Source organism: Sphaerodactylus townsendi, linkage group LG06 (genome assembly GCF_021028975.2).
Source record: "Sphaerodactylus townsendi isolate TG3544 linkage group LG06, MPM_Stown_v2.3, whole genome shotgun sequence".
NCBI lineage: Eukaryota > Metazoa > Chordata > Lepidosauria > Squamata > Sphaerodactylidae > Sphaerodactylus > Sphaerodactylus townsendi.
This window is the reverse complement of record NC_059430.1, coordinates 96,250,630-96,263,843: the sequence shown is the minus strand read 5'-3', so window position 1 is coordinate 96,263,843 and position 13,214 is coordinate 96,250,630. Positions and strand designations below refer to the sequence as shown.

The 13,214-nt window shown below is 45.0% G+C and overlaps 1 protein-coding gene across 2 annotated transcripts; it reads left to right on the top strand.

Moving 5' to 3' along the window:
- Window positions 1–841: 841 nt before the first annotated feature.
- Window positions 842–11,935, top strand: LG06H1orf216 (linkage group 06 C1orf216 homolog). 2 transcript variants are annotated; one of them, XM_048500773.1, is made up of 2 exons: window positions 842–990; window positions 4,401–11,935. In XM_048500773.1, the coding sequence occupies exon 2, from the start codon at window positions 4,413–4,415 to the stop codon at window positions 5,289–5,291; it is 879 nt and encodes a 292-aa protein (XP_048356730.1). In that variant the 5' UTR covers window positions 842–990; window positions 4,401–4,412; the 3' UTR covers window positions 5,292–11,935. The 2 variants fall into 2 exon arrangements, with proteins under 2 accessions (XP_048356730.1, XP_048356731.1); XM_048500774.1 differs by lacking the exon at window positions 842–990 and adding an exon at window positions 1,078–1,190.
- Window positions 11,936–13,214: the final 1,279 nt, after the last annotated feature.

Here is a 13,214-nt window from a genome sequence, read left to right as displayed (position 1 = left end):
TTGCCCAAGCAATAATTTTAAAAACACAGAGAGAAATGTCATCTTAATGATAACTAGGTCAGAACCTTTCTCTGAACCCACTCCCTAAGCGTTGGGAGTGGAGAAGAAAAGGGGTGGACTGTATCAGGGCCTGGAGAGTGGGTTCCCAGGTTGCAGGTCTTTGAAAAATATTTTCTATTGGTGTTATTTCAGAAATCAAATGCACATTTTTATTGTGTGACTTATGAGACTGCATCTGTGGGGTGAATAACAGAAGAGAGGAATTGCAAGTTTGCACAGGGTCCATTCAGATCTTGTACCTATCACATCTCTGATACTGCCTCTTCCCCCAGCTGAATTGGTATACTCCAGGAACAATTTTGCCATGAGTTCTGCTGGCCACACAACTCATCTGACAGGTCACATTTGTCAGGGTGGTGTAGTGGCTAGAGTGTCCGACTAGGATCTGGAGAATCCAAGTACAAACCCTGCCTCTGTCAGAGACGCTCACGGAGTGACTTTGGGCCAGTCACCTACACTCAGCTTTACCTATCTCATAGGGCTGTTGTGAGGATGAAATGGAGGCACTTCGGGAAGAAAGGCGGAGCACAAATGCAACCAACGAGCACAATATTGTTGCAGCCGAAGGGCACAAGTTGTGGCTGGGGGCAGGGTAGTCTCTTGGCGCATCTAGCTCCGCGCAGGCGTGGGTACATTAGAGGAAGCCTGTGTTGTTATTTTCCATGCCGCCGCCCTTTCAGCATATAACGCCCAGCCGCCCGCCCTGTGTGGCTGCCGTGCGAGGCATTCATTGCCCACCAGCCTCTCCCTCCCCTCCCGTGCCAGCCGCAGCAGCCTCGCCTGCCCTAGGAAGTGGGCAGTGCGTGACGCTTTCCTCGCCCAATGCCATTTCCGTTCTCCAGCTAGGCAACAGCAGCAGCAGCAGAAGCCGCAGCCTGAGCGCTCCCCCTCCTCACCCCAGCCCCCTCGGTTTGCTGCAAGACTCCAGCGGTGAGTGCCCCGGTTCTCTGGAGCAAACTGCAGGGGGCTGCTAGCAGCGGAGGGAGGGGATGCAACCAGCTTCCCACCTATGGCACGCTTAGGGCATGCTGCAGATTCTCTCGCGCTCCCTCTTGGGTTGACAGGGGCTGCTGAAAAGACGATCCTTCCGGGCTTCCTGCTCTCCTCCCGCCTCGCGTTTTAGTGGATGGGTGCGTGGATTTGTATGCGGATTCCCTACTTCCCCAAACTCGCATCTCCTAAAGATCATCCACGGGGTGTGATGGAGGGGATGCAGGCAGGGCTGGGGATAATGTGCTGGAAACCCCAATGGCTGGCATAACCCCTTCGCTTTCTGGTTTTTCACTTCCTATTTCTTGGCATGTTTTTGCTCGAATTGTACTGGAATGACTCGGGCTGTTGCTGGGAAGCCTGCTTGGCTGTCACTATTTACGTGATTCTGCGTTTGGGTATCTGCTTGAAGTGCTTTATTGTCAGGGCCGGGTCTTGGGGTGGGGTGGGGGGAGGCAGAGAGGGCAGGTTCCCTGGACAGGAAACAGAGAGGAGCAGCGGCAGCAGGTGGCGGGGGGGGGGTGAAGGCTCAATTGCCTGGAAGAAATGGCTCCTTCCTTATGCAGCAACACACCCTGTTTCCCTGATTAGGCTGCTGCTAGGAGGTGGGGGAGGCATAATTGGGAGAGGTGGCATGTTCTGCAGTGCCGGCATCCCCTTCCTCTGATTAGGCTGCTGCTAGGAGGTGGGGGAGCTCCAGTTGCATGGAAGAAATTACTCATTCTGCAGCAAGTGTGCCTCTTCCCCCCAATTAGGCCCCTTCCGCACATGCAGGATAATGCACTTTCAATCCACTTTCACAATTGTTTGCAAGTGGATATTACTGCAGGATAATTCACTTTCAATCCACTTTCACAATTGTTTGCAAGTGGATATTGCTATTCTGCACCGCAAAATTCAGCTGCAAAGTGGATTGAAAGTGGATTGAAAGTGCATTATTCTGCATGTGCGGAAGGGACCTTAGACTGCTGCTAGGAGCGGGGGGGGGGGAGTGAGAGGGAGACCCCAGACCTGAGAGGGGAGTCACAGCCCTTGGTAAGGCAGAATCTGTAACTGTTAGTTGGGCAAGACTATGGCAAGTGAAGGGGGGGGGGGGCTAAGGTTTCTGAAGAGATGTCCAAAGACGTCATGTTCTAAGCAGTGAGACACATAGACCCCCAAATAACTTAAGGGACTATTCAATCATTATAGATAGATAAAAGTACAAATAGTACAAATACTACTGTACTGTGCTGTGATGGCATTAGTTGATCAACAGAAGATACTTTTTGTTGATAATTTTTTTTTAAAAAAAGCTTAATTCTAAAAGGATGATAAAAAGAATTCTGGTGTACATTCACTGTTGTTGTTGTTATTGTTGTTGTCTAAATATTTTCTTACAAAATTATGAAACCTGTTGAGTTATAAACTTCTGTCCCCCTATTGTTATAATTGTTGTCTACTTTATTTATATCCCATTATATTATCATTTTCTCCCCCATTTGGACCCCAAATGATGTACTGGTATGTTATTCTCTTCTTCTCCATTTTATCCTTACAAGAACCCTATGAAGTAGGTTTGGCTTAAAGCGTGTGACTGGCCACGTGTTCATGGCAGGGCGAGGGTTCAGACTTGTGCTTCTAAGATCCTAGTCTGACATTCTAACCACTCCACCACATTGGCCATCCTAGTTTGTCACTAACCAATAACATCTTCATGGTCTCACAAAACCCTGTGAGACCATGAAGATGTTATTGGTTTTTCCATCCATACTATCCAACATTTTCAGTTGAGAGCCATTATTTTAGACAAACCACAGCGCTCCATCATGCTGGCCAATCCCAGTTGGCTAATTAATATAACTAGAATGTTCAGGTATGGAATTTGGAACTAATGGGATGAATTGATGCTTTATTTTTTATGTATACACATCAAATATTGTTTATCTTAAGAAGCCCTGGTTAGCCCAGGTTGGCCTGATCCCATCGGATCTGGGAAGCTAAGCAAGCTTGGCTAGGGTTAGTATTTGGATGGGACCACCAAGAAAGCCCAGGGTCGCTATGCAGAGCAAGCAGTATCAAAACACCTCTTTTTCTTGCCTTGAAAACCCTACAAGGTCACCATAAATCTAGTGTGCCTTGGCAGTACTTCCCACCACCACATTCTATGCTGCAGTGTATGAAGTGACTCCTCATGTTTAATGTAGGACAGTTTGCATGAGGAGGATAAAGATCACAGAGCATTAATTCACTTGAAATGTCTCTGTGTCTCTGCAGAAACATGGACAGCTCCGCAGTGTACACAATCTCTGGTAGATGCAGTTGGTCTTGGCCCTGTTATTCCCACCTTTCTTAGATGGGCACAAGCCATGAAGGAATCAGTCTTTACCTAGGACTTCTGTCTCGCCCACATGTCAAGGGACTATGGGAGAAGTCCCAACTGTGCGCAGAGATAATGATGGACTTTTAGAGGCTGCAAGAGTCACTGCTTCTCTTTATTCTTGCTCAACTTGAACAGTTCTTTTGTTTACTGCTTTATCTTTTGAATGCTTGAAGCCTAATTGTAGTAAATATACCATCCCTATTTAGTCCCCTTTTCCAAAGATGAGTAAAGGGAAGGGGCAGCAGGTGAGCTCCCCATCCCTAAGGCAGGAAAGTGCAAAACTGTGGAAGTGAGCTATTGTCCTACATTAGCTAGGAAGAGCAAAGCAGGTGACATGGCAACAAGGCGGAACCTTTAAACAATGTTGCAAATAGATTGCTAGATGTACAATCTGTCTAGCTGGAGATACTCTTTTGTTACTGGCAGTGGTTGGCATCCAGAGTGAGGCTGATATATTACAGGAGTAAATTAGAGGAGTGGCCTTGCAGGGCAGAGACTAGGAAAGTCATATGGTTTTTCCGAGTTCCTCAGACCAAGAGGAAATGGAATCTGTAAGATTGTTTCCTGACAGTATGTATATACCTTTCAATGTATGTTTACCCATAAAGGTTGAGAATGACAAATGTGACCTTTTTAAACAAGTAACTTGCTTTGGGCCACACATCAGGGTATATCTGCTAATGTATTTTGTATGTGTGTATACCCTGGTTCCAAGGAATCTCCTTTCAGATAATATCATACTAAAATGACAGGTCTCTACCTAGACAACAGCATGCTTATATTCATGAAATGTCCAACTGAAGTCAGATATTGTCAAAAACTAAATGGTCAGGTGATATTTGATCAATTGATTGATAGTTGTCCCAGAGCTGTAGAAGAGTGGTAATTACTAGACTTCAGCAGTCACAGATAAGATTGCTGGTACTTTTTGGCATGTCACTTACACATTTCTTTCCTGCATTTCTCTCTCTCTCTCTCCCTCAAATAGGAAGGTGGGCGGATGTTTGCCATGTGCCAACCAGAGGTATCCCTCAACCCACTTTTCCATGAGGCAAACTTGCAACTGGACACAGCCTACCTTGGTGCAAGGGATGGTCAACCAGACAAGAACCTCAACTTCATGGATGAGGAGGCCTATGACAGCAATGATAACTGGAGCCAAACTATGCCAGGAATTCCAGTTCCAGGGGAACTGGAGATGCTTGAAGGTAATGCTGTTTCAGCACCAGATAATCAAACATTACTTCTACACAGGCAGAACACAAAGAACAGGCCTAGGAATGTCCCACAGGGCCTGAATTCAGATGGTGTGTCCCTTGTCTCTGAGGAGGAAGAAGACGTCCGCAGGCCTCCAGAGGGGGCTGAGGTTACTGGCTTGGAGCAGGAGAAAACTACTGCTGAGGAAAGGATAAAGCTGAATGAGAAGGTGGCCAGCTCCCCATTAGAGGACAATGGTTATGCCAGCAGTTCCCTCAGCATTGATAGCCCTGACAGTGGGGGTGCCAGTGCCTGGGATGTGCCTGTTGTTGCCACTGAAGACCAAAGAGGCCATTTGGAGTCAAAGCCACCTGATGCTGATCCTGAAAGAACCTCTCCAATTTCTGAGACATTGTTCCCAGCACTGGCTGAGGCCTTCCGGAATCTTCAGGATAAGAAGAAGTTCAAGGAGCGGGAAAAAGAGAAGCATCATGTCCACTTGGTCATGTACCGCCGTTTGGCATTGCTCCGCTGGATCCGCAGTCTCCAGCAGAAGGTTGTTGACCAGCAAAACCGGCTGCAGGAGAGCTTTGACACCATCTTGGACAACCGTAAGGAACTCATCCGATACGTCCAGCAAGGCATGGTGTATGCCAAGAACCCAGCACAGGCTGAGTTGTGAATGATGCACTCCATCTCTGTCTGTGGGCTTCACAGTGCTGCTCTCCCTGGTTATCCAAGTGAGAAGGCACTTGAAATTTCTAGATCTGCCTGCATCCTGTAGGGGAAAGTTATTTTTTAATGTTCGTTGTTTTTCCTACGCTATGCAAGAGCATCACCAGATGATTATACATGGGGACCCCATGCATAATGGCCCATAATTATTTATGAGTAGATGTGACTTATAGACTTGTTTCTCTCGTCATTGTGGTGCACGGCTTCTGCTAATGAATGCAAATGATTATGAAAAAAATATAAGGAAAAAGTGATCCTAATTATATGATCTTACACATTGTGGAGAAGAACCTGGAAAGATGTTGGCTGCTTCAGTTATATGCTTAAGAAGATGGGGGTAGGATGGAAGTCAGAGCCTGTTGGGTTAGCTAGCTGGAGGAAGGAACCATGGGGTGGTTCGAAACAAGATACTATTACAACTTCTCCCAGTCTGATCATCAGGTAATCTAGAGAGCAGATTCCATGCTACGGCTTGTTGTGTAGTCCCTAGATCTCATGCATATCTTCAGAATGGGCAATTTATTGTTGAGAAAAAATAGTGGGCTACCCCTCTGTGTTTCCAGATTGCTTCCCTGCTATTTGCCTAGTGGTGCCCCCTCCCACCTTGGCCTCCTTGTAAGTTCCTTCTGTCACTCATTCATGCCCTTCGTCTCTCAAAAGATTGGTGTGGTGTTTTTGCAAAGTCTCTATTTGGGTTCATTTCTCTGCAGCTGCTTCAGAAAAGAGGACCTAATTTTGCCAAAATTAGGCATAGAACACTAAAGAAGGTCATTCTATTGGGTTTAAGGATAGTCAGAATGTAGTTGGTTCTCATAATTATTTTTTCTGCTTTTTCAACTAGCATTGGGTTGTTTTTTCCCTGGCCTTGGTTGACTCAGCAAGTTACTCACCAGTGGCCTGGGGAACAGACCAACCTGTGCCTAAAATGTGAGTCTGCAAACCAAAAGTTGTAAAATCTTCAGACTCGATCACCCACCATGTGCTGAACCATTTCACAATATCAGTTCTCCATTCCCCCCCTCCCCCAACCCCCCACAATGTCTTCCAATCTTGTATCTTCTCAATTAAAATCGTAAGTATCTTTCTGGTATTTCATGCAAAACTCTTACTTCTGTGAAAGTAAGAATGATTTGCCCTCAGGGTCAACCACATATAACATACAGTTGCATATAACTTTTTTTCTGACTTTTTAAAAGCTAGAAGCAGCTTTGGGAGTTTAAGCAATGGAATGGCAGGCACAGAAGGACGACTGCTTCACCCTTTCTGTTCTTGGCTTTTTCCTGCTTAAAATCTACTCTCCCTTGGTTGCTTTCTGAGGGGGAAAATTATTCTGATAGTTCATTGCTGTAACCCTCAGTTCCTAACCCACTGTCTTAAAACACTATTGCCCCCATTTTAACAAGTCTCACTCCTATTCCCTCTTTCTCATTGGCTTACTAAAATGAACACCAAATGGTGCAAAATACACACATACACAGAGCCCATTAAGGAATAGCCACACATGCAAACCCATGTGAATACATAACAGATGTATGCAAAACCCGTGTTCTTGTCATAGAAAGTTTTTTTTTCTGATTCTGAGACATCAGATATCTTTTTTTTGCTTTTCAGAGTTTCATATCTTATGCTTCCTTTACTGGAAATAGGGACTGATACAATTCAGAAGGAGAAGTCTAGGAGTTTAGAACCACTGTGAATGTTTTTCCTAAGTAAGTTATGCCAAATCATATTGCTTTTACCTTTTGCTTTGCATGCAAAGGAAATAGTTTGAGTATTGGTTCCAAAGGAACTCTTGGGCATTGGTGCAATCCATTTGTTTATCATGTTTTGTGAGGTTATGCACAATTACAAAGCATGCTGTCTTGGAACTGTGGCCACGTGTATTGAACAGTGATGGACACATGTCTTGACATCTGCTAAACCTGTGGGGTCTGCAGCTGGTTGGAACATGGGCCTCATGCCTTGTATTGCTGAAGCAACAAGTCCCTGCCCACCCATGTTGGAAGGCAAATGGTTTGAAAGAGAACAGATTGAACCTGTCCAACCTGCACTAAAAGAATGGACAAGAAGGCAAGTCTCTCAGGCTGAAATCTCTTGTGACGTGTGAGGATCACGGACCCTAGAAGTCCCATCAGGTAGGAGAGACTTTTGTGCATCTGAAGAGCAAGATCTGCACTCCTTACCTGTCTTTCAGATGGATTTTTGTCCTGGACACTTTGAGTACTGCTACTATATTTGACAAACAAAGAATGTGTGTGCTTCTGATGTGAAGGATCAAGTACACCCAGAGAAGGGTTGAGATGTGAGTCAGCTTTTATTAATTATGATTGGACACTGGTCAAATGTTGTTGAGTATATCACAAGGTCAAGACGATCCCTTTGCAAGGGATGCTTTCACCTTTTCATTGCCTTGGATAGCAATGGTAGAAGTGGATCTCCCTTGCTTAGGGATACCAGCTCTGACTTGGGAAATTCCTGGAGATTTGGGGATGGAGTAAAGGGAGGGTGGAGCCTGGGGAGGGAGTGGAGCTCAGCGGGATATAATATCATAATGTCCATCTCCAAAGCAATCATTTTCTCCAGGGGAATTAATCTGGAAATCAGTTGTAGTTCTGCAGCTCTCCAGATGTTCATGGAGTACAAATCCCATTAGTCCCTGCCAGCATGGCCAATTGACCATGGGAATTGTAGTCCATGAACATCTGGAGAGCCGCAGGTTGCAGACCCCTGTGGTATATCTTCAGGTTTTACTTGGAGATTGGCAACTCTGCCCTTGCTCCTCAGCTCTGAAGGAGTTAAAGTCATGCACCTCCGCATTCAGAGGTAGGCACCTTCTGCCCAGCCATCATTTCCTGCCCAGTTAGGATTGTCAGCTTCAGCTTGGGAAATTTCTGGAGATGTGGGGCTAGTGTCTGGGAAGGGGGGCATTTGGGGAGGGGAGGAGCTCAGCAAAGATGAGATGTCACAGAATCTGGCCTTTAAAGTTGCCACTTCCTCTGAAGGATGTGAGGCCTGCAGTCAGAGATCAGTTTTAATTCCAGGGGAACTCCAGGCCCCACTTTCAGAATGGCAACCCTCCTTCCATTTCAGCCATAAGGTCTGGTTTCCAAGCAGGAAGGCAGGATTTGGGAGGGAATGTTAGCTGGCACCAGAGATACATTTGGACAATCAAACCTGCCTGTCACATTGTTAACCACATGGCTTCCATTTTTCCTTCTTCTTCCATGGAACGGCAGATGCAATCTGGCACCATGTAGTAGCCACACATCCTGTGAAGTCAGCTAAGATCCTACCAGTGATATAGGGAGACAGATCTTAATACCAGAGCCTGAAAGATATATTTTCTGGGTGAGGTGTGTGTGGAAGGAGGTCTTGCAAGGCTTTAAACACTGGAATTCTTTTAGGAAGTTTGTTTTTGCAGTTAGCACCTGCATATGTATAAAGTGCTCTCAAGTCACAGTTGACTTATGGTGACCCTCATGGGTTTTCAAGGCAAGAGTCAAATAGAGGTGGTTGCCATTACCTGCCTCTGCGTAGCAGGCCTGGACTTGTTGGTGTGCCATCCAAGTATTGATCAGGGCTGACACTGCTTACCTTCATAGATCTGAGGAGAACAGTCTAACCTGGGCCATCCAACTCAGGGCAATGAGCACACAGAGGAATGAATTCTATGCATGTTGCTTTGAGCACCTTGTTTAGGAAGGATGGGCTGAACATGAGAGACATTGGTTACTATTTATGAATTAGTTATTCACACACTTGTCTATTATATAACATCATTTGACTAGTATTAACATGTGTCAATTGACAGGGGTTTTTTTGGGGGGAGGGGGTGTTGATTACATGCCAAGCTCAGCATGAAGCCATTCTCCAGCATGACCATTAATGGGAAGCTCCATGCAGACACTGGGGCCCTACTGAGCACGTGTCCACAATCTGTAACATGTCCATGTGTGTGCATTTGACATTACTGACCTCAAGCTGGTTTTAACTGCGTGCAAGTTTTATTCCCTGCAAGCATAAATTTTTTTTGAGAGAGGAAATGAACTGCGTCAAACATATATTTTAATATGTTTGCAGCACCCTCTTAAGCAGGGTTACACCCTTCTAAGCCAATTCAGTGGACTTAAAAAGGGTGTCACTTGCTTTGAATTGCAATGTTAGTGTCATATGAGGAAACAAACATCCATTCCAAGTGGGGTGGGGGGAAAGATTCAGTCTTAAAATGGAAGGTGAAGAGAATGTAGATGATGCACCTAATGTCATGGCAAAGAGGGACTTTGTTGAGAATGTTATGTTGACTGTGTTTGCGTTATTTTTTTACAGAATAGATTTATTGCATAGCATATAGCATATTTATATTGGGGAATGGGAAGATGCTTTAGATTAGAGCACCACTAATCAAATCGCAGAATATTTCAGATCAACTTCAGGGCTGCTGCCCTGTGGGGGACACACACACACATACAGAGAGAGTCACTTGAATGAACTCCTGGCACTCTCAGATCTATGAGTTCTGTTTTTATTTTTATTTAGATATTGATATTTCTATTTTCTCCCCAACTGGAATCTAAAGTGAGTTGTACCACCATTCTCTCATTTTGTCCTCACAATAATCCTGTGAGGTAGGTGAGGCTGAGAGGGAGTGACTGACTCAAAGTCACCCAGCAAGCTTCCATGACAGAGTAGGGATTCAAACCTAGGTCCCCTAGTTTGTAGTTCAGTGCTGAACTCAGACCACACTGAGTCTTTTTAAAATAAAGTGATACTGCATATGCCTGTCTGAAGGCAAGAGCCAACTGGGCTGTTAAAATAACCTTGGAGCAAATTGAGCCACATGGACCCCACAGTGCCACAAGAGTCATGTAGCTTAGCATATTCGTTGCTACCAATGATCCTCCAAGACAGAATTCCAATAGAAACTTTCCTAGTAAGTTAAAAGGCAGTCTGCCCTCTTGTTGATGATGGATGTGCAGTATCACTGAAAAAGCACAGTGGGGGTTAACAGCAGACAAATGGCAGTGTTGATGGTCGTGGGGAAACATACACATGAAGCTGCCTTATGCTGAATCAGGCCATTGCTCTATCAAGGTCAGTATTGTTTTCACAGACTGGCACATGCTTGTAAGTGATGCCTACAACTAATGCAGACTAGGAACTCCATTGCAAGGATATAAACACTGAAAGAAGAAACTATCTGAAAACAGTCCATATTAGTGACCTCTCCAGTGCAGCTGAAATTGCAGGCAGAAATCAAAGAGAATTCTATAACTATATTTATGCTAAAGGTTTTAAACAATCATTCTTTTCATGTATGCCTAGCAATTGTAGTTCTGTGGGGGATGCACGTGAAAAGACTGGGACTTCTAGCAGGGTCACAGGAACCTCTTTTAACAACAGTTCCCAGGATTCTGTGGGGGAAGTAATGAGGAATATAACATTGCTGTATCTTTGTGGTATAGATATACAAATCTGTGTATTATCAGTTTTTGCACAGTAAGTATGCATGTGTATTACTTACTCATTGTGTACACCCTATACTTGCCTATCCTCAGAAGCTGTGCTTTGGTTGTGGGATGTCGCACTCTCTAAATACTGAAACTGGGAAATACAAGCATTTGTGATATTTTGCAATTGCAGCACTTTCTCAGAGTGTCATGGGTGGCAATTTGATGTCTCCTGGATTTTTATTAGTGACACCCCTCTCTTCATTGGTCCAGTTTTACTGTGCCTCAGTTATCTTTGGTAGCCATGTGTCCAGTGCCACATAATCCCAGCCCTGCTTCCCAGAGCAACAGGATGGTTGAGAAACAGGTTCCACCTCCCCGCCCCCCAAACTCTGGCTTCTTCTCTAGCAAGGTGAGAAAACTGGAGATTTAGAGCGAGTAAATAACGATATTATGAAAATGCCTTATTTCCCTCCTCCTTGCTGAGGTCTCCAAGCTTCTTTCTTTTGACCCAACTGCAAAATCTGACTTTCTATCCTGGCTATTTTTCAGTTGATCTTAGGGTTGTCAGCTCTGGGTTGGGAAATTCCCGGAGGTACAAGGTTGGAGGCTTGAGAGGGGAAAGACCTCAGTGGCCATAGATATACATTTTAAACAAAAGTGCAAGAAAATTTTCTCTATCCCTCCCCCCTTCTGCCATTTTGTTATCTTAATTTTTATCCCAATTACTGTTCTTTTCAAAAATTCTTAGCTCTGTGCATTCCTGTTCTCCTAGGCTGGAGCACAACCACCCAGGCAGAATTATTAAAAAAAAAGAAAAGAAAAGAGAACAATCTAGCATGGGGCAACAACCTAGGTCCTAGGGGATGGAAGTACATGCCTGATGCAGAACTGTGCCATGGGAAGAAAAATCTGCTAAGGGCATGCCTTAAAAGAGAAACCTTTGTGGTGCAGGCGGCAATTCACATGCAGAGAATCGCTGTTTAGAAAAGTCATAGTGTTACTGAAAGCATTACAACCTCGCTGCTCTGAAATGTCTCAGTGAACTGGATGTTGTCAGCCCTTTGGCTTGCTATTGCAGTCATTCATCCACAATATATAATAAATGACCTAATGTATGTGTGAATAAAGTCTAAAGAAACCAGTGTATCTTTACTTGTGTTATCTATTTTTCCAGTGTGGTGTAGTGGTTAAGAGTGGCGGACTCTAATCTAGAGAACAGGGTTTGATTCCCCTCTCCTTCACATGAGTGGCAGAGTCCAATCTAGTGAACCTGGGCTAGTCACAGTTCTCTCAGAACTCTCTCAGCCCCATCTACCTTGCAAAGTGTCTGTTGTGGGGAGGGAAAGGATCGGCGTCGTAAGCTGCTTTGTGACTCCTTGCGGTCAAGAAAAGTGGGGTATAAATCCAACTCTTCTTCCTCCTGTACCCCATTAATAACTGTCCAGATCTAGCCACAACATGGGAGGACAATTCCTTGAGTAGAATTGCCAACTTCCAGGTGAAGCCTGGCAAGATTCTGGAATGAAAACTGACCTCCAGAAACCCTGGAAAAAATGGCTGATTTGGAGGATGGTCTCCTGGCATTATATTCTGCGGAGGTACCTCCCATCCCCAAACCCTGCCCTCTCCAGGCCCCACCCCCAAATCTCCAAGTGAGGTCTGGTAGTTTTTGCTGCTAATGTTTTGCCTGCATCTATGGCTGCATCTTCAGAGGCATGTCATGGTGAGATTTGTTTCTCTCTGTGGCAAAGTGTAGCCCCAAACTGCTTATAACATTTGCTCACCCGCTTAGTCCTCAAAATGATCACTCATGTGAGGTAGGTTAGGCTGAGAGAAAGGGACAGGCCCAAGGATCCCCAGGAGGCTTCAATGGGAGAGTGGAGCTTTGAACGTGGCACTACATCATGATGAGGTTGGGGGAGGGGCTTTAAAAGGTTTTGGAGCAAGTGCTAGAGTGTCACCTGGTATAATGCCACAGTCATGCCCGATGTGACATCATTTATTTCCCACTTTTATATCCCACCTTTCTCCCCAGTGGCTCCCATCATCCTCCTCTCTTCCATTTTATCCTCACAGCAATATTGATGAAGGAGGTCAGGCTAAGAGTGTGTTACTGGGCCAAGGCTAGCCAGCAAGCTTCCATAACAGAGTGGGGATTTGAACTAGTATAACACTCGAATCACTACACTAAATTGACTGTCACTGTGCCTTAAAATCTCTTCGGATATTTTCCAGGTATTGCAGTGAACATTGGAGGGTTCCACAGTTTTTTTTCCAGTTGTGCATGCCGTAGCCTCCAAAGCCGTTATTTAAAGGGTGAATTCACATATGTAGATTGAGCACTGCAAGATCAGGTGATGATTTATCAGTTTTCAATGGAAGCTGTGTTTGGTGGTGAGTCACTAAGGGGAAAGGAAAAA